The sequence below is a fragment of the Chiloscyllium plagiosum genome, chromosome 9 (genome assembly GCF_004010195.1).
Source record: "Chiloscyllium plagiosum isolate BGI_BamShark_2017 chromosome 9, ASM401019v2, whole genome shotgun sequence".
In the NCBI taxonomy this organism is placed as follows: Eukaryota; Metazoa; Chordata; class Chondrichthyes; order Orectolobiformes; family Hemiscylliidae; genus Chiloscyllium; species Chiloscyllium plagiosum.
In genome coordinates this window covers 47,494,991-47,517,215 of record NC_057718.1, presented here as the reverse complement: position 1 = coordinate 47,517,215, position 22,225 = coordinate 47,494,991, and the positions used below count along the sequence as shown (strand labels likewise).

At 39.7% G+C, this 22,225-nt stretch overlaps 1 protein-coding gene across 1 annotated transcript in view; it reads left to right on the top strand.

Annotated features, from left to right (window-relative positions):
• nenf (neudesin neurotrophic factor) overlaps positions 1 to 15,259 on the top strand; it is a 21,095-nt gene extending 5,836 nt beyond the window's left edge. Inside the window, exons 2-4 of the mRNA XM_043695874.1 lie at positions 811 to 871; positions 5,817 to 5,920; positions 14,299 to 15,259. Coding sequence (XP_043551809.1) covers positions 811 to 871; positions 5,817 to 5,920; positions 14,299 to 14,475 — 342 coding nt within the window. The 3' untranslated portion in view covers positions 14,476 to 15,259. The remainder of the gene's footprint in view (positions 1 to 810; positions 872 to 5,816; positions 5,921 to 14,298) is intronic.
• Positions 15,260 to 22,225: the final 6,966 nt, after the last annotated feature.

Sequence of the window (22,225 nt, the reverse complement as noted above, 5' to 3'; positions counted from 1 at the left end):
TTCAGGTCCCTTCTGGCTATCCTGTATCCCTCCACTGCTCTGTCTGAACCCTGTTTCCTCAACCTTATGTAAGCCTCCTTCTTCCTCTTTACAAGACATTCAACCTCCCTCGTCAACCAAGGTTCCCTCACATGACCATTTCTTTCCTGCCTGACAGGTACATATATATCAAGGACACGTCGTATCTGTTCCTTGAAAAAGTTCCACATTTCCACGACATCCTTCCCTGACAGCCTATCTTCCCAACTTATGCTCCTCCATAAAAGCACAAGTTAGAGCAATGGAATACTTGTCACTTGATTGGCTATGCTCTAAGCCACAGCATTCAAGCAGCTTGATACCAAGACTGCAGTTTGCTCGATTTGGTACCAAATCAGCTTAAGTAGTCACTCCCTTCACCAAAGGCACATAGTGGCAGCAGTGCATGCCATCCACAAGATATAGTGCAGAATCATGCCAAGGCTCCTTCACAGTACCTCCCAAATTCATGACCCCTACCACCTAGAACGACACAGGCAGCAGATAGTAGAACAACATCATCAAGTCTCCCTCCAACCCAAATACCATCCTAATTTGGAACTGTGATTGTTTCTTCTGTCACAGAATCACTGAGCCCCTTTCCTAACAGAAATGTGCATCTCCCTCCACCTTGACTTTGATTCCAGAAGTTTCTGCCATGCAGTAAACTGCTATGGATGAACAATAGTTGCTAACAATGCATTATTACCAGTGTCCTGTGATAAGTTTTAAAGAATAATCCATTTGGGGAATGTTTAATATGGTGTAAATTCTTTCTTTTACTCTCCTTAGAAAGGTCAACCCATCTACATGGCAATTAAGGGAGTCGTGTTTGATGTGACTTCAGGGAAAGGTAAATATTATTTTATACGTCATGGCCTCCTCTTAGTTCTATATGGGTGCTGACATTTGTTAAACTGTTAGCTGATGGTAGAGCTGTAAAGGTAACTTTTTATATCTAATGTTTATAATTACCCATGTTATTATGGGTTTAATAAAGTATACTTTACTTTGATAAAATAGTCTATCATTTTTCTTTTCTTTTTTGTGAAATAGATCTTAGGAGTAGGAATGACCTATTTAGCCCTTTGATCTAGGTCAGTGTTCAATAAGATTATGGACGATCTGGCTGTGGTTTCAGCTCGACTTTCCCGAGGTCCTTGACTTCCTTGTCTATCTAAAATTCAATTCACTCTGTTTTGAATAACTGTTTAAAAACCCAGTTCTCCACTATTTTCTAGGGAAAACAATTTCACACACTCCTAGCAATGCTTAGGGAGAAACATTTACCTCACTTTTGCCTTAAAAGGTTCACTTACATTGAACATAGAACAGTGCAGCACAGTACAGGCCCATCGGCCCTTGATGTTGTGCTGGCCTTTAATCCTACTCTAAGATCAGGCTAACCTACGTACCCTTCATTTGTACTAACTTACATGTGCCTTTCCAAGAGTCACTTAAATGTCTGTACTTTGGAATTTTCCAGAAACATTGTTGTCAGCAGGGCTTCCACTGACAGATTTTATAAAATTATCTCCAAGATCTCTGCTGTTTTGAACAACTGAGTCAACAGTGATGAGAAAAATATGTTGCACTTTTGCAGTGCCCTTCCTGAGTGACTTTTGGATTCTCATCATTAGTGAACTTTTACTTTGAGTATATTCTGTCTTAGTTTAATCTCCATCTAACTGGCATCCTTATGTCCAAGGCCTTTCCAAACGCTTGTTCCTTTTCAATAAACTTTGAGCAAAGAGAGTTTTAACTACTTCAAGTTATAATTAAAAATCACAGAACACCCTTCTTCTTAAAATTAGTTTCTTATTTTTAGTTTTCACAAGAATTCCTCATTGTCCACCTTCATCAGGTTCCTTGAAGACCTTGTGTATTTCAATAAGATCACCTCTCCATTTTCTAAGATCCAACGAATATAAGTCTAATCTGCTCATAAAATAAACTCTTCATCCCAGAAATGAGTAGAGTGAACCCTCTGTGAACTGCTTCTAAAGTTGTTATATCTTTCAAATAGGGAGATCAACTGTCCACAGTAATTCAATTGTGATCTCCTCAATATTCTATGCAGCTGCAGGAAAACATCTTCACTTTTTTTTTTGTTACCACTGAGATTAAGGACAGCAGTCCATTTGTTTTCCTTATCATTTGCTACATGTATAGATGTGATTCATAAGCCAAGACAGTAAGATTCCTCTGTACCACCAAGTTTCTCAGACTGTCTGTTTCTATTTAACTAGTATTCTGCTTTTCCATTGTTCCTGTCAAAATGGACAAATTCACATTTACCTGTGGTATACTCCTGCCTTCCAATTCTTCGGACACACATATAATTTGTCTATATTTGTTTGCAAACTCTCTACCTCCTCTGGATAATTTAGTTTTGTACCCAGCTTGGTTATCAGCAAACTTAACTGCCATACATTTGATCCCCTCATCCAATTCATTGATGCAGATTGATAACTAGTTGAGAGTGCAGCACTAAATCCCATGGTACTCCTTAGTTACAGATTGTGTGACGATGCTATGGCTGCGAGAGTTGCATTTTATCCTGTTTTCTTTTGACAAGATGTTTTAAGGCAGAGATGTAAAGCTGTCCATTTGAATCCAATAAAGTAAACAATACGGCCTTTTTTTTCTAAATTCAGAACAATAGAAGCAGCATGAATGGGTGAGGTCAAGCTTCTCCAGAGCCAGAATTTTTGGTTTGTTTTTCAGTAGCAGTTGTTACTGGGGTCTCGAGGTTGAGTTTGGAAGCCTAGGTACATCTTACCCTGCTTCTTGCTCCTGTTTTCTTTTGATGTGTGTCATAGAACATAGAACAATACAGAGCAGTACAGGCCCTTTGGCCCTCGATGTTGCGCCGATCCAAGCCCACCTAACCTATACTAACCCACTATCCTCCATATACCTATCCAATGCCCGCTTAAATGCCCATAAAGAGGGAGAGTCCACCACTGCTACTGGCAGGGCATTCCATGAACTTACAACTCGCTGAGTGAAGAACCTACCCCTAACTTCAGTCCTATATCTACCCCCCCTTAATTTAAAGCTATGCCCCCTTGTAATACCCGACTCCATACGCGGGAAAAGGTTCACACTGTCAACCCTATCTAACCCCCTAATCATCTTGTAGATTGTCCTCCTGTACTAGAGCATTGCCTGTCGGACAATCTATTTTCTTAAGTTTGCCTTTGCTAAGGATGTGTTTATGGAATGCTACTATATTGGAACAGTTGCTGTTTAGTAGTTAAATCTATTATTATGTTAAGTTTTCCAATAGAATAAAGTTATTCCAATTTCTCCGTTCTTTTGTTGTATGAATAAAGTGTTTTGCTTCAAGACTGATAGTTTAACCAATTGAGTTGCATCCAGAATGAACACAACATCTGGTACTTGCTTTTTAAAGTAAGAAAAAGTTAGGGACTAGGCTATTTTCATAAAGTTTTGGGGGTGTTTGTTCTGGTCCATAACACTTGCCAACAGAAAACTTTGATCGAAGTTTCCTAGTGACTCATAAATTGTTGTGTGATAGAGATCCTGAGTCTCAGCGCAGCTCTTTAATTAACATCTTGAGACATTTCTAACTGTCAATTTTATTTTCTACAGCAATTAAACTAGATGCTTTTGTTTCACCAGCCTAGTAAATTGAAGTAAAGATCTACACAGTTAACCATGAATAGTGTTCCTCCCAGGTTTATCCATTCAAGAAATTGCTTTATGAAAGGCTTGTAGTTACAATACCTCTGCAGATGTTGCGACTTCATCTCTCTGCTTTTCGTGTCCCTGTGCCTAGTAGAATTCGTACTTTCTCCCACAGTGGCAATTTTCGCCTGCAGTGACCCTAGCTTCTCTTCCTAAAGCTCCACTGACTAGAATGCATCTGACTCTCAACTGGTATGACAGATTTATTGTCAGATTGGTGGCCTCTATGCTAAGAACTATGGCCTTGCACTCTCCTGCTGGCACTGCTCCATCCTGGAAAGCCATGTTTGGGTGGTATGGTGGCTCAGTGGATGGCACTGCTGCCTCACAGCACCAGCGACCCAGGTTCGATTCCAACCTTGGACGACTGTGCAAACTCATACAGACATTCTCCCCGTGTCTGTGTGGATTTCCTTCTGGTGCTGTGGTTTCCTCCCACAATCCAAAGATGTGCAGGTTAGGTGGATTGGTCATGCTAAATTTCCCATAGTGTTTAGGGATTTGTAGGTTAGGTGCATTAGTTAGGGGTTAATGGGTCTGGGTGGATTACTCTTCGGAGATTTGGTGTGGACTTGTTGGGCCAAAGGGCCTATTTCCACACAGTAGGGATTCTATGGTCTCTACTGCTAAGTTTCCTTGACTGCAGTAATTGTGAAGACCTCATGGAGTTTTATTTTCTCACTAAAATTTGAGATAATCCATTTAGTTAGCTGGTGCACACTTTCCTTCCTCAGTTCTACCAAACCAGGTTTTCTTAAAGGCTCCCACCTTGGCCTTCAGCTTCATCTTTTCAACTTCCTGTCCTGTCTCCACACAATCTTTTTCAGCTCATCTTGTCAATGAAATCCACCTCGTGCTTTCTCAGTACCACTTTCAGTAATCTGTGCACCATCCACTTATCTGGTTCCCATTCCAACTGACATTAACAGATTCCCTACTGTTCTTCTAAATGGTCATGATCGCATTTTCCTCAGCTGCACATAACATTTCTGTCCTTTCAAAATACTGTTGCTACGTTTGTCTTTGTTGTGCTTGCCAGGATACTCTTGGTATTTCTCATTGTTTTTCATGATTTTAACTACAATTTCTTATCTTTGTTCTGTATTTTAATGCAAACTGGGTGGCCTGTATTTTGCTGGTACCATATTTCCATCCCTTGTGTGGAAGGTGTTCAGGTGCAGAAATCTGGTTGTATGTATATGTATCTATAAATCTGGCAGATTGGATGTCTACAGTAAAATGTTTTCTAATATACTGAAAATAAGAGCTTTTTCTAATGGCAGTATGATGTATCCACAAAGCCCAGTGCATAGTGCAAAGGAGGGATAACATTTAAATAATGTTCACCAACAAAAATAATCATCATCTTGTACATGTCATGAATTGTTTCAGTAACTCTGAAGTAGCCAGATTGTAAAATGTAATCTTGCATTTTGATAGATTTCCCCTCGTCACCATTTGTTTTACTGCCTCATTTATCATCGGCCCCCAGTTGAACTTCTGGGAGAATAGTTCAGTGGAAACCTTTTTTTGAGAATGTTGAGACAGCATTCCAGGGAATCTGCAGGAAGCATGCTGAAACAAAAGAAAGGGAAATGTGCAATCCCAATTTACCCATTAGTCTACACTAGCTCTTGTCTTAAGATTCTCTTCAATATTTATTTTGTTTTTTTATGGTCTTAACCATTTTAAGACTGATTTTAATGTTGCATGAGCCTGAAATGTTAAATCTTTCCAACTTCGGATCACTTAACTTTCTCCATCTCAAATACACTTCTTCCTTCAACATATGCCAACTTCCTTTTATGGGTTCCAAAGTTAGCCATATTTTTGATCATTTTTACCATCTTCGGAGTATTTTAGTTCACAGAATATTACACATTTATCCACCATCCTCTTGGCTTTGTATCCGAATGATTGACTGTAACAATCTCCATCTGCCCAGACTCCAATGGGAAGTTACTTGGCGGAAGGAGAGAGGCTTGCATTTAGAAGGTGTGTGTACCACTTTAAGTTTACAGCCTGTCCAGCCTGCGAAGAGAAGAATAAACTTGTAAATGAAAGTGTGTATTCTTTTTCTCTAGAATTTTATGGAAAAGGTGCCCCGTACAATATATTGGTGGGGAAAGACTCCACTCGAGCTGTGGCAAAAATGTCCTTGGAACCTGGAGACCTGACACACGACACGGTGAGCTTTTTTGACATTAATTTTCTGTTGATCATTCATGTGTGCTCATTCTGGCGATCTGATCTTGATAAGGTGGATTTAGTTCAGCTGTTTAGCAAGGAGAATTTGGAATGTGCAAAATCCAGGAAAATTGTTAAACAAGTTTTTTTTAATAAAAAGGACTTAAGCACAGAATACAAATGTTCAGATTTAATAGGGAATCTGTGAACAGAAAGTATTTAAAATAAATTTGGGGTAGTGTGACTAATTTTAGGCTCTATGATGCATAAATGCTGAGATAAACCAAGGGTAGAGTGCAGATTCCTTGACAAACCTGAAATGTCTTCATGCTGAACCTTTCCCCTCAGACGTTCAGCTAGGGGCTCAGAGTAAAGGAGGCAGTTTATCAGGTCATTTTTTTTAATGTCATTTTTGAATGCAAGTATTAAGACATTTTCTTTTTTTGTTGTTGTTATCCAGTTCTTAAAGAGCTGTAATTTCATAAAAGGAGCAAATCGGATTCTGAAGCCTCTAAGTTTGAAAAGTGAATGCAGTCACTTAGAATTAAATTCCATTACTTGGAGTTTAAATTTGCCCCTACAAATGAATCTGATGTCATGAAACATTTAATCTCTTTTTGGAAAGAACAAGGAAATATTATCACTCCTAAACCTCTAAAACAAATTGTGGAATCCCTCTATCTATAGTAACTAGTTCTTGACTCTTGTTCTTGCTTTCACTGTTCCTCGGTTGAAGGCCTTTCAACAATCCTGCTTGTTTAGACTCGATCAGTCCCACCTTGGATTTTGTGAACACTTGTCAGTTTGTCAAAGCAGCAATGCTTAAAATATTTGGTACCCAATAGTGGATGGATGAAGAGAATACCACTGATGCTGAAACAGAAAATTAATAGACATTGATGTAGAATGTTTGTTTACAGCACAGAATAGACCATAAAGGCCAGTTAGTTAGGCTCATCCACTTCCCTACTATTCTTCCCTTCACCCTTGCACGTCTTATCTGTGTTTATCGTATTCTCATTTGAAAGCCATAACCGAGTCTGTTTCCAACAGTGTCTCAGGGCTGTGTTCTCGATCATAATCACTTGCTCTAAATAAGAGTTTCCTCATGTTAGCAATTGGTATCTTTGCCAAATACTCTTTATTTATGGCCCCTGGTTCTCAATCTTTCCAATGGAAGTAGTTTCTCTCGGTCTCCTCTAGATCCCTCAGTTTTGTTTTTCGGTACCTCAATCAAATATCCTTGAGCTTTGTCTTTTATTAGGATTTAAGGCCCTCGTCCCTGGAGCAATTCCCGTAAATTTTTTCTGTACCACCTCAGTCCTTCACATCGACCTTAAGGTACAGAATCCAGAACTGAACATGATGATCTAGCTAAAGTCTGAGAAATGTTCGTGTTGACTTCCTTGTATTGGTAATCTGTGCCTCTTATTTATAAATCCAAGATCCAATCTGCCATGTTTAGTCAGTTTCTCAACTTTCTCTGCCATCTTCAATGATTTCTGAATATATACAGATTCCTTCACAACCTTTAGAGTTGTTATTGAATTTACATTGCCTCTGCTTGTTCTTCCTACAAAATCTCATTTGTTATTATCTTTGCCCATTTCCCCCAGCCTGTCTATGCCAGTTTGAAGTCTGTCACTATTCCTCATGACAATTCATATTACAAACCTTGCGTTGTCTGAAAATGTTGGTTCAGCCATTTATTGTTTAAGACAGCCCATTGTTCCATTTTGATTTTGCCTGACAATCTTTTCCTAATCTTTTAATATTTCTTCATGGAATGTGGGTATTGCTGGCTATGCCAGCATTTTAATTCCAATTCCTATTTGCCTGAGAATAGGTGGTGATGAACTGCCTTCTTGAACTGTTGCATACCTTTTGAGTGAAGCTACATCACTGTTAGAGTTCCAGTATTTGACTCTGTGAATGTGAAGGGGCATTGATACAGTTCCATGTCAGGATAGTGTACTTCTTGGAATGGAACTTGGCAGATGATGGTGTTCATTTGTATCTACTGCCTTTATCTATCCAAGTGGTAGAGGGCACAAGTTTGGAAGGTGCTGTTGAAAGAGCTTTGGTGAGTTACTGCAGTGTACTTTGATCAACAGTAGTAGCAGTATGTACAATGATGGAGCAAGTGAATATTGAAGGTGGTTGCATCTGTAGCTGTTTCAGCTTCATGGATGCACCACAGTGATGCTAATTGATATGTAAGCTGCAAATCCTCCAGCTCACAGACATTTATTTTTGCATTTTGACCCTCTCAGTACCCCTCCAGCTTGCAGTTCACCTTGTGTAGATTGAAGCTGCTCTTCCTGCTCCTCATTGCCTGTCCCCAATGTCATCATTTTTGGCAAGGGCCCAGGAGAAAGAAGTGACAAAGGTGAGGGTGGAAAGCAGGGATTTCAGTGAGGGGGAGGCTCAGGTAGCAGGATGTCTAGTGAGCAGGAGGGTTAAGGAGTGGAAGAGACAATAAGTCAGAAAGATTGGTCTTAAGCTGAAAGCGGTTGGCAATTTTTAAAATTTGCTTTATTTTAAAGGTTATGTAATTTACTGATACAGGGATTTCATGATGTAAAGTATTTCAGCTTAAAAGGTATAGATTTTTACTCTTTTTTTTTTTCTGATGACCAAGACCCAATTAACCTATGGCTTTCACATTGGTTGTCATGGAATTATTGAATTATTGAATTCTTTGAGGAGGTGACCAAGCATGTGGATGAGGGTAAAGCAATGGATGTAGTGTACATGGATTTTAGTAAGGCATTTGATAAGGTTCCCCGTGGTAGGCTTATGCGGAAAGTAAGGAGGCATGGGATAGAGGGAAATTTGGCCAGTTGGATAGAAAACTGGCTAACCGGTCGAAGTCAGAGAGTGGTGGTAGATGGTAAATATTCAGCCGGGAGCCCAGTTACAAGTGGAGTTCCGCAGGGATCAGTTCTGGGTCCTCTGCTGTTTGTAATTTTTATTGGAAGAGGGAGTCGAAGGGTGGGTCAGTAAATTTGCAGATGATACAAAGATTGGTGGAGTTGTGGATAGTGAGGAGGGCTGTTGTCGGCTGCAAAGGGACTTCGATATGATGCAGAGCTGGGCTGAGGAGTGACAGATGGAGTTCAACCCTGTCAAGTGTGAGGTTGTCCATTTTGGAAGGACAAATAAGAGGGGTGACTTGATAGGGGTTTATAAGATGATCAGAGGAATGGATAGAGTAGACAGTCAGAAACTTTTTCCCTGGGTACAACAGTGTTACAATGGGTCACAAATTTAAGGTGAAGGGTGGAAGGTATGGGGGGGATGTCAGGGGTAGGTTCTTTACCCAGAAAGTGGTGGGGGCATGGAATGCACTGCCTGTGGGAGTGGCGGAGTCAGAATCATTGGTGACCTTTAAGCAGCAATTGGACAGGTGCTTAAGCTAGGACAAATGTTCAGCACAACATCGTGGGCCAAAGGGCCTGATCTGTGCTGTTTGTTCTATGTTCCATGTCTATGGAAAAATCTGATTCGCTTAAAGTTGCACTTTTCAGGAACATTACTGCAACTTTAAGGGATTATAGAGCCTTCATTTTAAACTGAATATAGTCAAGCCCAGAATGAAAATGTTGATGGGCTCAAAAAGCATTCCATTTTTTCAATGGGACAGGAAACTCCAGCTTAAGTGATCTCCCTCACCTTTGTGCATAAAATTCAACTGAAATAAGTTTCCAGTTTGTGGGCAGGTTGCTTATTTTCTGAGTGTAAATTTCAAGCAGCAAATTATGGCTGAATTGTATTGTCCTATGTTCTTGGTGTTTTTTTTTTTGAGTCTGTGTGCTTTTTGTTTAAATGCTTATAAACAAAGTGTAACTTAAGTATTGGCTATAAACTTGTGCAGTGAGATACAACTTTCTTCAATAATCTCTTTTAAAACAAACATGAATTCATTTTAACGAAGTTCATGTTGCTCTTAACTACTGTAAGAACACAGCTTATTTCAGCACCAACGTGCATGAGAACAATGCCTCAAACTATTTCATAAGCATATGGATAAACCTACAAATACATTTTTAATCTCCTTCCACAGCTTACTTGCAAAGTTTTTTCCCCATAATCCAATTTTAAAATAAATATTTTTCCACTACTCAAACATGACACTAGCCAATTGGATCAACTTAGCAATGCCTCACTGTAAATATTTCAGATACCTGTTCTTTACTTCTTTAAAAATTGTTCTGAAAACACTTTTGAGGGAATGCCAAGATTGATATTTCAATACTACTTAAAAGACAAAAGTGCTGAAGATTCAGCAGTTCTGGCAGCACCTACAAAACAAATCAATGGTCTTGATCTTCCAGTCCTGACTTTCCATTTAATTCAGTGATGTGCAGAATGGGAAGGTAATTAAGGTCTGTCTTCAGTTCATTGACTTAGGACTGTGTGATATCAGTTTATAAGTTCTACCTGCAATGCTGCACAATATTTCACCAGTGCTGTTTTCCCACTTCCTGGACTGACTTTCTCTTCCAGTATTAACCAGGTAAAGGCTAGGGACTCAGAATGGTTGTGGGAGAGGCAGGCTGAGCATTGTTAAGAGGGGTTCTGCACATTGTCTTGGGGCTGGGGGATGTTGGTGAGTGTCATCCGAAGGGGATGAATATGTTTTGGATATGGGATTCAGACCATTGTTTCAAGTTGCCAGCCTCTGTGGAGCAATGGGGCAGCATTTCTCAAGTAGTTCTTTGTTTCAATTCTCTGGCATCTGCAGTTCTCTTTTTCATTTTGCTTTACTGTATTTTTAATTTTTATGCAAGGACCTTTACTATCACTAGGGGCACTGTAATTGGGAATTCCAATGCTAATAAAGTATACAGTCCTGCTTATTGCTACTGTCTGCCGTACCTCTGGATGGAGCTCTATGATGTTAGAATACAGAATCCCTACAGTGTGGAAATAGGCCCTTCGCCCCAACGAGTCTACACCAACCCTCTGAAGAGTAACCCACCCAGACCTATTCCCCTACATTTTACCCCAGACTAATGCAATTAATCTACACATCGCTGAACACTACAGGCAATTTAGCATGGCCAATTCACCTGAACTCCACATCTTCGATTGTGGGAGGAAACCCACACAGATGTGGGGAGAATGTACAAACTCCACATAGGCTGGAATTGAACCCAGCTCCCTGGCGCTGTGAGGCAACAGTTCTAACCACTGAGCCAGTGAACAATTAATGCAACATCTTTGACAGAAACATGATCAAACTTGCTACGTAACTACTTTTGTGTATTTTTAATATTAATTTTAAAGCATTTTAGTGCAACCTGTCTTGAAGACCTCCCTCCTTTCAGAAACTATTCAATGCTTTAATCACTTAATTGTTATCAGCAACATTTTCATAGATGAATTGTTTAATGCCCTGACATCTGTACAGAGACCAATGGCAGTGATTTTGAAACTATTTTGGTTTCAGATTAATCTTGTCAGGGAATAATGCAATGCTGAAATTCTGAAATAAAGGTCTAGTGGGTTCGGCAGTATCTGTGGTGAGAGAAGTGTGGAAGAGACACACAGGGCTATTTTACCCAAGTGTAGAATGTAGGAACAAGGATGCCTTGTTACAATTTTACAAAACATTGGTTAGGCCACAGAGTACTGTGTAAAGTTCTGGTTGCCACATTATCAGAAGGACATAATTGCACTGAGGGTGCCGAAGATATTCACTAGGAAGTTGCCTGGGATGAAAGCTCTGTTATAAACTGAGATTGATAGGCTGGGTTTCTTTTCCTTGGAACAGAGGAGATTGAGAGAAGATCTGATTGAGATACACAAGTGAGCAGCATAGACAGAGTAGATCGTGAGATTCTCTTCATGTAGATGTATCTAAGATCAGAGGACAGCAGTTAAAGGTGAGGAGAAAATGGTGGAGGGGATGTCTTTTTCACCCAAAGGAAGATAGATAAATGGAACACTCTGTTTGAGAGGGTGGTGGAGGCATGTACTCTTACAACACTTAAGCATCTGGATGAGTACTTTTTTTATATTTAAAAACCTATGTAAAAAGCATCAAGGAAGAAACAAATGCACCAGGGAATAAAGTCCAGAGTGAGCAATGGCTCAGGGGAGGGCAGGTGTGCGGATAGATCCAGCATGGAAAAAGCACAAAGGAGGGCAGAGAGAAAACAGAAATACTTCATATAAGCAACAAACACTCAACAGATGCCCAAAACCTTTGAAAGTTGACACAAAGCGGGTTCCTTTTTTCTAAAAGCTCTTCCCTTTTCTCAAGGATATTGTATCCTTGGTTTTTCCAGAGGGGTAATACACTGTTCCTGGTGCCAATTAGACTGGTTTGGTACAGAGATTAAAGGGTATGGAGAGGCTTTTTTGTTTATATGTAAACAAATGAGACTTCAGGCCGAAGTGGTCAGTTTTAGAAGTGATCTGTATAAAGCCATGGCAGTGATCAGCTCGAGAGCTGAGCAGTTCAGTTCAGAACTAGTTGGAAGTTCAACAGTGAAGTGTGTGAAAACACTGTCTCTGTCTCCCTCAAGAGAGTGCTTATTGGGACTGCTGTGTATATTTGTAACAGTGTAATTAAGTCTAGTTTGGATAGACAGAGTTCTGTCAGGGTTCTTTATTCTGTTCTGTGTTTCATTGTGTAATGTGAATAAACTTTTGTCTGTTTTTAAAACCTGGTAGTCCACCTTGCTAACTTTGGGTAATTTTCACTGTACACTTATCGGAACAAATTGCAAAGTTTATGGTTTGGGCTGCCCTGCTTCAGAATGTTTTGAGTGGCCTGGCCTAGTCCATAACCAAGTGAATCTCTACATAACACAACATGATGTAGAATGGTGCACCAAAGTGGAAACAGCCAGCTGGTGTGCCTCAGGTTGGCATGCATTATCAATGTGGAATCTGAGAAACTGCTTAATATAAAAAATCCTCCACACAAATTATATTGCATGTGTCCATCTTACTCACTAATGCTGTGGTATTCTTGATATTTCTGTGACATCTTAGTCTAAGGATATGATTTTTTTAAAGTTAGAAATGTATTGACTCACACTTTGATCAGAATTGATAATATTTTGTGCTTTAAACTCAATCTTTCACAACTTGGATTGATCTTATGTAAAAATACTTCATTTTAAATTATATAATTAAGTAAAAATAACTATCAGCTCTTTTCGGTATTTTACATTTTTCCAATGCCTCTGCAATAATGTATCCATTACTATTCCATATAATCCCATCATAAAACACACCTTTTCAACTTCCCACCAGTAATACTTCAGCAACTGTAATACCTATATTTAAGACCATTATGTTATGCATAAATAGGAATATATGCTGCTTTTTAGTATTTTTAACTATAAATGCTGACCAAGGCCGTTCACTCCAGAGATAACTATCTGAAGTGTTATCGGACCCGAAACATTAATTCTGCTTTCTCTCCACAGATGCTGACAGATCTGCTGAGTCTTTCCAGCAATTTGTTTGATTTCCAGCATCTACAGTTCTGTTTGCCCCGCCCCCTTTGTGAACCTGAATAAAAATCTTACCTGTGCTCAATAAGCTGAGGCTGTGTTTATTGCTTCAGATCAAATTGGCAAACAGCTACTCCTATTAAATACTCCTGTTATGCCCCACAGTGGTTTGCACTGAATGAGCCACATTTTTTCAAATTGCCATCACTAAGTTCAGTGAAAGCCAAAAGATAGCTTACATTATCAGCTTTGTAACAGTAAATTTAAAGGTCAATTCTGGTTTTTATTTTTGTGTGATGATGGTTACAAAACAATAGTTTCCTGAAGACCTGGTTAACTCTCTTTGCACTTCCTATAAAATGTTAACCTTTCTATAGCAGACAATTAGAACTTGAATATAACATCTCCCCAAAAGATAACACCTCCAACAAAGCAGCATTTTTTTTCTCAGTAATGCCCTGAAGCACCAGTCCAGCTTGGGTGCTCCAGTCCGGTGTGGAAGAAGTGAAAGATGAAGAAAATTATGAGCAAAGATATTTATTTAACAGTTTTTTTTTAAATTTCAATGCAGCTTTGATCAGAGAACCTCTCTATAAACTCTCTTCCCAACAGATACATTTCCACCTGGGCAGCTGTTTTCTTTTTACCAGTAGCACATTTCTGTGATTTGTGGTATAACACACATCAAATGAGGGAAAAACTCTTAAAGTCAGCCATTCAGCAGAACTGAAATAGAATCTCTGTGCTCACATTTCCAGAAAGAATCATCTTTTAAAATCAGACTGGAGCAGTATAACTCCAAGTCATATGTTTGATTTGTGTTCTACACCCTTTTGATTTACAGCAAATGTAAAACCACTTTCACAATTACCTATGTTTTCCTTACTTTTTCATTGTTTTGTAGACTGGACTCACTGAAGAGGAACTGAATTCCCTTGATGATTTATTCAATGACTTATACAAGGCCAAATATCCTATTGTTGGCTATACAGCACGTCGAATTCTTAATGAAGATGGCAGCCCCAACAAAGATTTTAAACCTGAAGATCAGCCCCACTTTAGCATTAAAGATGAATTTTGATCCCTGTTTTATATTATAATATTTGTTTCATGTTTTTTTGTACTAATTTAGTATCTGTAATCCAAACACTATGTTGTATAAAGTTTTTTTATATTATAACAGAAGAAAAAATGGTTCCCTGTGTATTTTCATATTGGGCAGTAACCCCTTTAAAAATCAAGCACTGTAGTCTTGAACTGATTTCAATTTTATAGGCAGTCCATTATTAGAGTTTGTATATCTTTTCAAAACTCGGAAGGGAATTCCTATCAAATAAGACCAGTATATTTAAGTTCTACGTTTTTCTTGTATAATGTTTAATAAAGTGTGTTTGGAAAAATTGAGACTTTCTTAACAATACAAGCGTAGTGTAGATCTTGCAGCTGCTCCTGAGATGTCCGACTCCCTTAAATGTTTGTTATAGTTTTATGACCGTTCTTAGTTTTTATACTGCATTGATTTTTTTTTCATTTTCATTAACATTAAAAAAAACACAAACAGAACAAAAAATTGTGGGTTTTTCCCGAATTGACTTTTTTAACAAGTTTTTGAATGGCTGAAGTATTTTCTTTATTCTAAATTTAGAAACTTAATAAAACTATGCATTAAAGGGAGTTTATTTTACATTGTAAGAGTGTTATTTTCCAACCAAGGAGCTGTGTTGTCATTTTGGGGAGTCTGACCGGTTAGCTGTGAAGAAGTCTTTTTTGAAATTTATTGAAGAGTCATTTTAATTCCATTAATAAGCTAAGTGGTTGACTTTTTTCAAGATTTGTGTTTCATATTAAATATTTTTACATTTTAATATTGCCTACAATGTAGTAAAAGCTTATTTTATATACAATTTACTATTAAAAGTACCCTTTTTTAAAATACTTAATTTTCTTAAGGGTGTAAGGATCCTGGGGAATCAAAGATGGAGGACCGGAAAAAAAATTGTAAGAGCTGCCCATTTTTGAGGTATTTTCAGTGTGGGAACTGATTTTCCTCAAATTCTTAGAGCAGTAATTACTGCTTTATAAGCTGTTGTATTATTTTGGAACTGAGGGGGTGAAGATCAAAACAACACTTCTTAAAAAGGAGGAAGACCGACAAAGGGCAGTGATTCAACCAGTGAAAGAAACTTGCACTGCTGCCTGACCCAGCAGTTACCTGCACAACTGTTGCCTTTTGCTGTCTGTTTTCAATTATCTCTGGACATCAGTTTTTCCAAAGAAAAATAAACAGCAAAAGTCTGAGCTACCTTGAAGAAACCTGAGAGTGGGAGGTCACAGCAGGGAGCAGTTAAGTGGCACTTTAAAATGTAACCTTACTGGTTTTCTTTTGTAAATCTCTACAATAGTGGGTTTTGTTTTTAATTTGTTGTTATTGAGTTCTCTCTTGACTAAACTTGAAATATAAAAACATAAGTATTAAGCTAGTCCGGAGCAGTGTTTTTAGAGCAGTAAAATTGGTATTTTCTGATTCAGTAGATTAAGGTGCAAAAGGGACATCAGACCGCTTTAGCAAAAAGGTTATGGAGAATCTGAAGGGATACTACAAATACATTTCAGGGCAAAAGGGTAACCAGAGCAAATAGGGCCCCTTAAATATTAGCAAAGCTGCCTATGCGTGGAACTGCAGGAAATACTAAATGAGTCTTTTGCATCAGTGTTTAATGTAGAGAGGGGTATGAAAGATAGAGAATGAGGACATAAATAGTGATATCTTGAAAAGTATTCCCTAGGACTGGTGAGTTTTGAGAAGACTTGAGTTCAGGTTGAGCTTCTGGATGTAAGTTTGCTCGCTGAGCTGGAAGGTTCATTTTTCAGATGTTTCATCACCATACTAGGTAATACCTTCAGTGAGCCTCCAGACAAAGCACTGCTGCTGATTCCTGCTTTCTATTTATATGTTTGGGTTTCTTTGGGTTGGTGATGTCATTTGCTGCTCTTTTTCTCTATGGGGGAGGGGTAGGTAAATGGGGTCCAAGTCAATGTTTGTTGATAGAGTTCCGGTTGGAATGCCATGCTTCTAGGAATTCTTATGCATGTCTCTGGCTTGTTCTAGGATGAATGTGTTGTCCCAGTCAAAATGGTGTCCGTCCTTCTCTGTATGTAAGGATACTACAGAGTGTTGTTTTGTGGCTAGTTGATCATGTATCCTGGTGGCTAGTTTTCTGCCTGTTTGTCCAATGTAGTGTTTTGCTACAGTTGTTGTATGGTACTTTGTAAATGATATTTGTCTTGTCTGTATAGGGTCTTTCAAGTTCATTAATTGCTGCTTTAGTCTGTTGGTAGGTTTGTGGACCACCATGATGCCAAGGGGTCTGAGTAGTCTGGCAGTCATTTCTGAGATGCCTTTGTAGGGGAGAGTGGCTCGGGTTTCTGGACGCATCTTGTCTGCTTGTTTGGGTTTATTGCTGAGAAATCTGTGGACTGTATTCATTGTGTGCCCGTTCTTTTGAATTGCCTGTAGGTGATTTTCCTCTGCTCTGCATAGTTCCTCTGTGCTGCAGTGTGTGGTGGCTCATTGAAATAATGTTCTGATGCAGCTTTGTGGATGTTGGAGTGATTGCTTCCCTAGTTCAATATTTGGTATGTACATGTGGTTTTCCAGTAGACACTGGTTTGAAGTTTCCCATTGACTGTTCGCTTTATTGTGACGTCTAGGAATGGCAGTTTGTTGTTTTTCCTCCTCTTCAGTGAAGTTTATGCCAATAAGGGTATTGTTGATAGTCTTGAAGGTTTCCTCTAATTTGTTTTGTTTAGTGATTACAATAGTGTCATCCATGTAGCAGACCCAAAGTTTGGGTTGGATGCTTGACAGAGCTGTTTGGTAGAGTCTCTGCATTACTGTCTCTGCTAAGAACCTTGATTATTGGAGATCCTATGGGTGTTCTGTTGGTTTGTCTGTAGACTTTGTTGTTGAAGGTGAAGTGTGGAAACTCTGTGGGAAATTGGGGAAGAGATTGCTGGGTCCTTTGCTGGGATTTTTTTATTAGTCACAGGTGAAGTGCCAGAAGACTGTAGGTTGGCTAATGTAGTGCCACTATTTAAGGAAGTGGTAAGGAAAAGCCAGGGAATTATAGACTGGTGAGCCTGTGATGGGTGGTGTGAAAATTTTTATATCTTGCTGAATAGAAGGAGAACTCGCTATACAGAACTGGTTCAAAGGTAGAAGATAGAGGGTGGTGGTGAATGATTGATTGCTTTTCAGACTCGAGGCCTGTGACCAGCAGTGTGCCACAAAAGTAGAATCAGAGAATCCCTACAGTGTGGAAACAGGCCCTTCGACCCAACATGGTTTACCCTAGAACTCTGCTGGGCATCTTACTGAGAGAAAGGTAAAAACAAGGACTGCAGATGCTGGAAAACAGTCTAGATTAGAGTGGTGCTGGAAAAGCACAGGTCAAGCAGCATCCGAGGAGCAGAAAAATCGACGTTTCGGGCAAAAGCCGTTCATCAGGAATAGAGGCAGGGTGTTTGCAGAGTGGAGAGATAAAGATGGGGGGTGGGGAGAAAATAGCATAGTGCAATAGGTGAATGGGGGTGGGGATGGAGGTGATAGGTCGGAGTGGGTAGGTGGAAAGGAAGATGGGCAAGTAGGACAGGTCATGAGGGCGGTGCTGGGCTGGAAGGCTGGAGCTGGGGTGAGATGGAGGAAGGGGAAATGAAACTGGTGAAATCCACATTGATGCCATGAGCTTGAAGTGTCCTGAGGTGAAAGATGAGGCATTCTTCCTCCAGGCATCAGGTGGTGAGTGAGCGGTGGTGGAGGAGACCCAGGACCTGCATGTCCTCGGCAGAGTGGGAGGGGGAGTTGAAATGTTGGGCCACAGGATGGTGGGGTTGATTGGTGCGGGTGTCCTGGAGATGTTCCCTATGGACGCCTCCTAGCAGAGCGCTTGTCTCCCAAATGTAGAGGAGACCGCATCAGGAGCAACTGATATAATAAATGGTATTGGTGGATGTGCAGGTAAAACTTTGGATATGGAAGGCTCCTTTGGGGCCTTGGATGGAGGTGAGGGAGGAGGTGTGGGTGCAGATTTTGCAATTCCTGCGGTGGCAGGAGAGGGTGCTAGGAAGGGAGGGTGAGTTATTGGGAGGCATGGACCTGACCAGGTAGTCACGGAGGGAACGGTCTTTGTGGAAAGCGGACATGGGTGGGGAGGGAAATATATCCCTGGTGGTGGGGTTCGTTTGGAGGTGGCGGAAATGTCGTCAGATGATGTGGTTACTGTTACTGTCCTTGTTACTGTTGGAGGGGGGGGATGTGGATGAGATGCGTTGGAGGGCATCTTTAACCATGTGGAAAGGGAAATTCTCTAAAGGAGGCCACCTGGTGTGTTCTGTGGTGGAACTGAGAGTTGTATCATCGATTAGTCAGAGGTGAGGTGTTGGAAGTTGGCTAATGTGCCACTATTTAAATAGGGTGGTGAGGACAAGCCAGGGAACTATAGAGCCTGACGTCAGTGGTGGGCAAGTTGTTGGAGGGAATCCTGAGGGACAGAATGTACATGTATTTGGAAAGGCAAGGTCTGATTAGGGATAGTCAACATGGCTTTATGCTTGGGAAATCATATTTCACAAACTTGATTGAGGTTTTGAAGAAGTAAGAGGACTGAATGCAGAGTGGTAGATGTTATCTATATAGACTTCAGTAAGGCATTCGACAAGGCTCCCCATGGGAGACTGGTGAGCAAGGTGAGCATAAGAGGTATAGTTAGTAAGTTTGCAGATGACACCAAAATTGGAGGCGTAGTGGACAGCAAAGAAGGGCACCTCAGATTACAATGGGATCTTGATCAGATGGGCTAATGGCTGAGAAATTTCAAATGGAGTTTAATTTAGATAAATGTGAGGTGCTGCATTTTGGGAAAGCACATCTTAACAAGCTTATACACTCAATGGTAAGGTCCTAGGGAGTGTTGCTGAGCAAAGAAACCTTGGAGTGCAGGTTCATAGCTCCTTGAAAGTGGCATCACAGGTAGATCGGATAGTAAGAAGGCATTGAGTATAGGAATTGGGAGGTCATGTTGCGACTGTATAGGACATTGATTAGGCCACTATTGAAATACTGCATGCAATTCTGGGCATCTCCCTGCTATCGGAAGGACGTTGTGAAATCTGAAAGGGTTCATAAAAGATTTATAAGGATGTTGCCAGGGTTGGAGGGTTTGAGCAAAGGTCGAGGCTGAATAGGCTGGGGCTATTTTCCCTGGAGCATCAGAGGTTGAAGGTTGACCTTGGAGGTTTATAAAATAATGAGGGGCATTGGTAGGGTAAATAGACAAGGTCTTTTCCCTGGGAGGGGGGAGTTCAGAACTAGTGTCCATAAGCTTCGGGTGAGAGAGGAAAGATTTAAGGAACCAGAGGGGCCACTCTAGAGGGGGTGTGTTTGGAATGAGCTGCCAAAGGAAGTGGTGGATGCTGGTAAAATGACAATATTTGAAAGGCATCTGGATAGGTATATGAATAGGAAGGGTTTAGAGGGATCTGGGCCAAATGCTGGCAAATGGGACTAGTTTATGCCAACCAATATCCTAAATTAATCAAGTTGGACTAAAGGGTCAGTCTCCATGCTATATATTTCTAGGACTGTGATTCTATAATTCTAAGGGGTACAGACCGAGATGGCTAATAGATTTAGAGAATTGATAACGCAGTAAAAGCAGTCAGCTAGATGGGTGACTGTTAGGAAGGATAAGAAGGGTAGTTCAAAAGTCTCTGGCTGTTCCTCTGTTGAATAGATATTCAGTTTTTTGGTACTGTTGAAGGGGATATTCTCTCTGAAGAAAATAGAAGTGGCAGTTAGTTATTGGACACTGGAAATAGTTCTCATGTTAGTGTTTGATAAAATGTAATAGGATTATTGTTATAGGGGGCTCTCCTGCTAGGGGCTTAAAGTGGAGATTCTATGGCAGTGAGCATAAAGTTAGAATGGTATGTTGCTTTCTTGGTGCTAATAAACTATGCATTTCAAACATATTGTTGACGGTGAGATTGAGAAATTGGAAATTATTATACACGTTAGTACGAATGGTGTTTTTAGGGAAAAGATTAAAGCTTTACAGAGTGAATTTAGCAGACTTAAAAATAGAACCTTTAAAAATAGGAGCATCCACATAGTGATATTACTAATAGAGGAGGAGCAAAACTAGACCTTACGGGCAATATGGCAGAGCAGGTGACTGAAGTAAAAATGGGGAACACTTTTGGATCCAATGATCATAATTCTATTAGTTTCAAAATGGTTTTGGAAAAGATAAGACTTCAATAAAAGGTTTTAAAATATTTTTAATTTGTTTAAAGTTATGATACAACAACTTTCAAAAGTTGATTGGAATAGACTATTCGCAGATAAAAGGATGTCTGGCAGATGTGAGGTTCCAGAACGTGGTGATGAGCGTTCAGAGGCATTATGTTCCTGTTAGTGAAGGGTAAAGCTGGTAAGATTTAAGGAATAATGGATGAATAAAGCTAATGAAACTGTTGTCAAGAATAAAAGAGAATCTTATTCTAGATAAAGATAATTGGGATCAATTGAATCTCTTAATCAATATAAAGAGTGTCAGGGCATTCTTAAGAAATAAATCAGGAAGACAAAGAGGGGATATGAGTTGGCATTGGCAGATAAGGTTAACTATAATCCAAAAAGATTCTACAAATGCATTAAGAGTAAGCAGGTAACTAGAGAAGGTAAGGGCCCATAAAGATCAAGGAAGTAGTCTTTCTGTTGAACCCCAGGAGATGGGAGAGATACTAAATATATTGTCAGTTTTTACTGTGAAGAAAGAAATGGAGGCTAGAGAATGCAGAGAAATAAGTTTTGATGTTTTAAGAACAGTTAATAGAAGGGCAAGTTCTGGACATTTTAGAGAATGTAAAGATGGATAAATCTCTGGGACATGATCAAATGTAAACCAGAGCATTGTGGGAAGTAAGGGAGGATATTGCGAGACCCCTTGCAGAAATATTTTTATCATCTATAACTTTGGTTGAGGTGCCTGATGATTGGAGGGTGGCTAATTGTCTCTGTTTAAGAAAGTTTATAAGAAGATGTAAAGATGGATAAATCTCTGGGACCTGATCAAATGTAAACCAGAGCATTGTGGGAAGTAAGGGAGGATATTGCGAGACCCCCTTGCAGAAATATTTATATCATCTATAACTTTGGTTGAGGTGCCTGATGATTGGAGGGTGGCTAATTGTCTCTGTTTAAGAAAGTTTATAAGAAGAAACCAGGGGACTGTAGACCTGTGAATCAGATTTAGGTTGTAGATAAGTTGTTGAAGGTGATTTTAGAAGAGAAGATTTATGGACATTTCGAGAGGCAAAAATTGATTAGGGATAGTCAGCATGCTTTTGTGTAAGGAAAATAGTGTCTCGCAAACTTGAGTATTTTTGAAAAAGTTACCAAAAAGATTGAGGGCAGAACAGTAGTGCTTGTTTATTTATAATTCAGTAAAGCCTTCAACAAGATTCCATATGATAGACTAATTAGTCTAAGTTTAGATCACATGTGATTCAAGGTGAGCTTGCCATTTGGATACATAATTGGCTTAACAGCACTAGAAAGGTAACGGTGCTGGGTTGCATTTTGGACTGGAGGCCTGTCACCAGTGGTGTTCCACAGGGATCAGGTCTGGGTCCTCTTTCGTTTGTCATTTATATAAACAATCTGGATGAGAATATAAAAGGCACGGCTAGTAATTTTGCAGTCGACACTAAAATTGGTGGCATAGTAAGTAATGAAGGTGATTTTCTAAGATTACAAAGGGATCGTGATC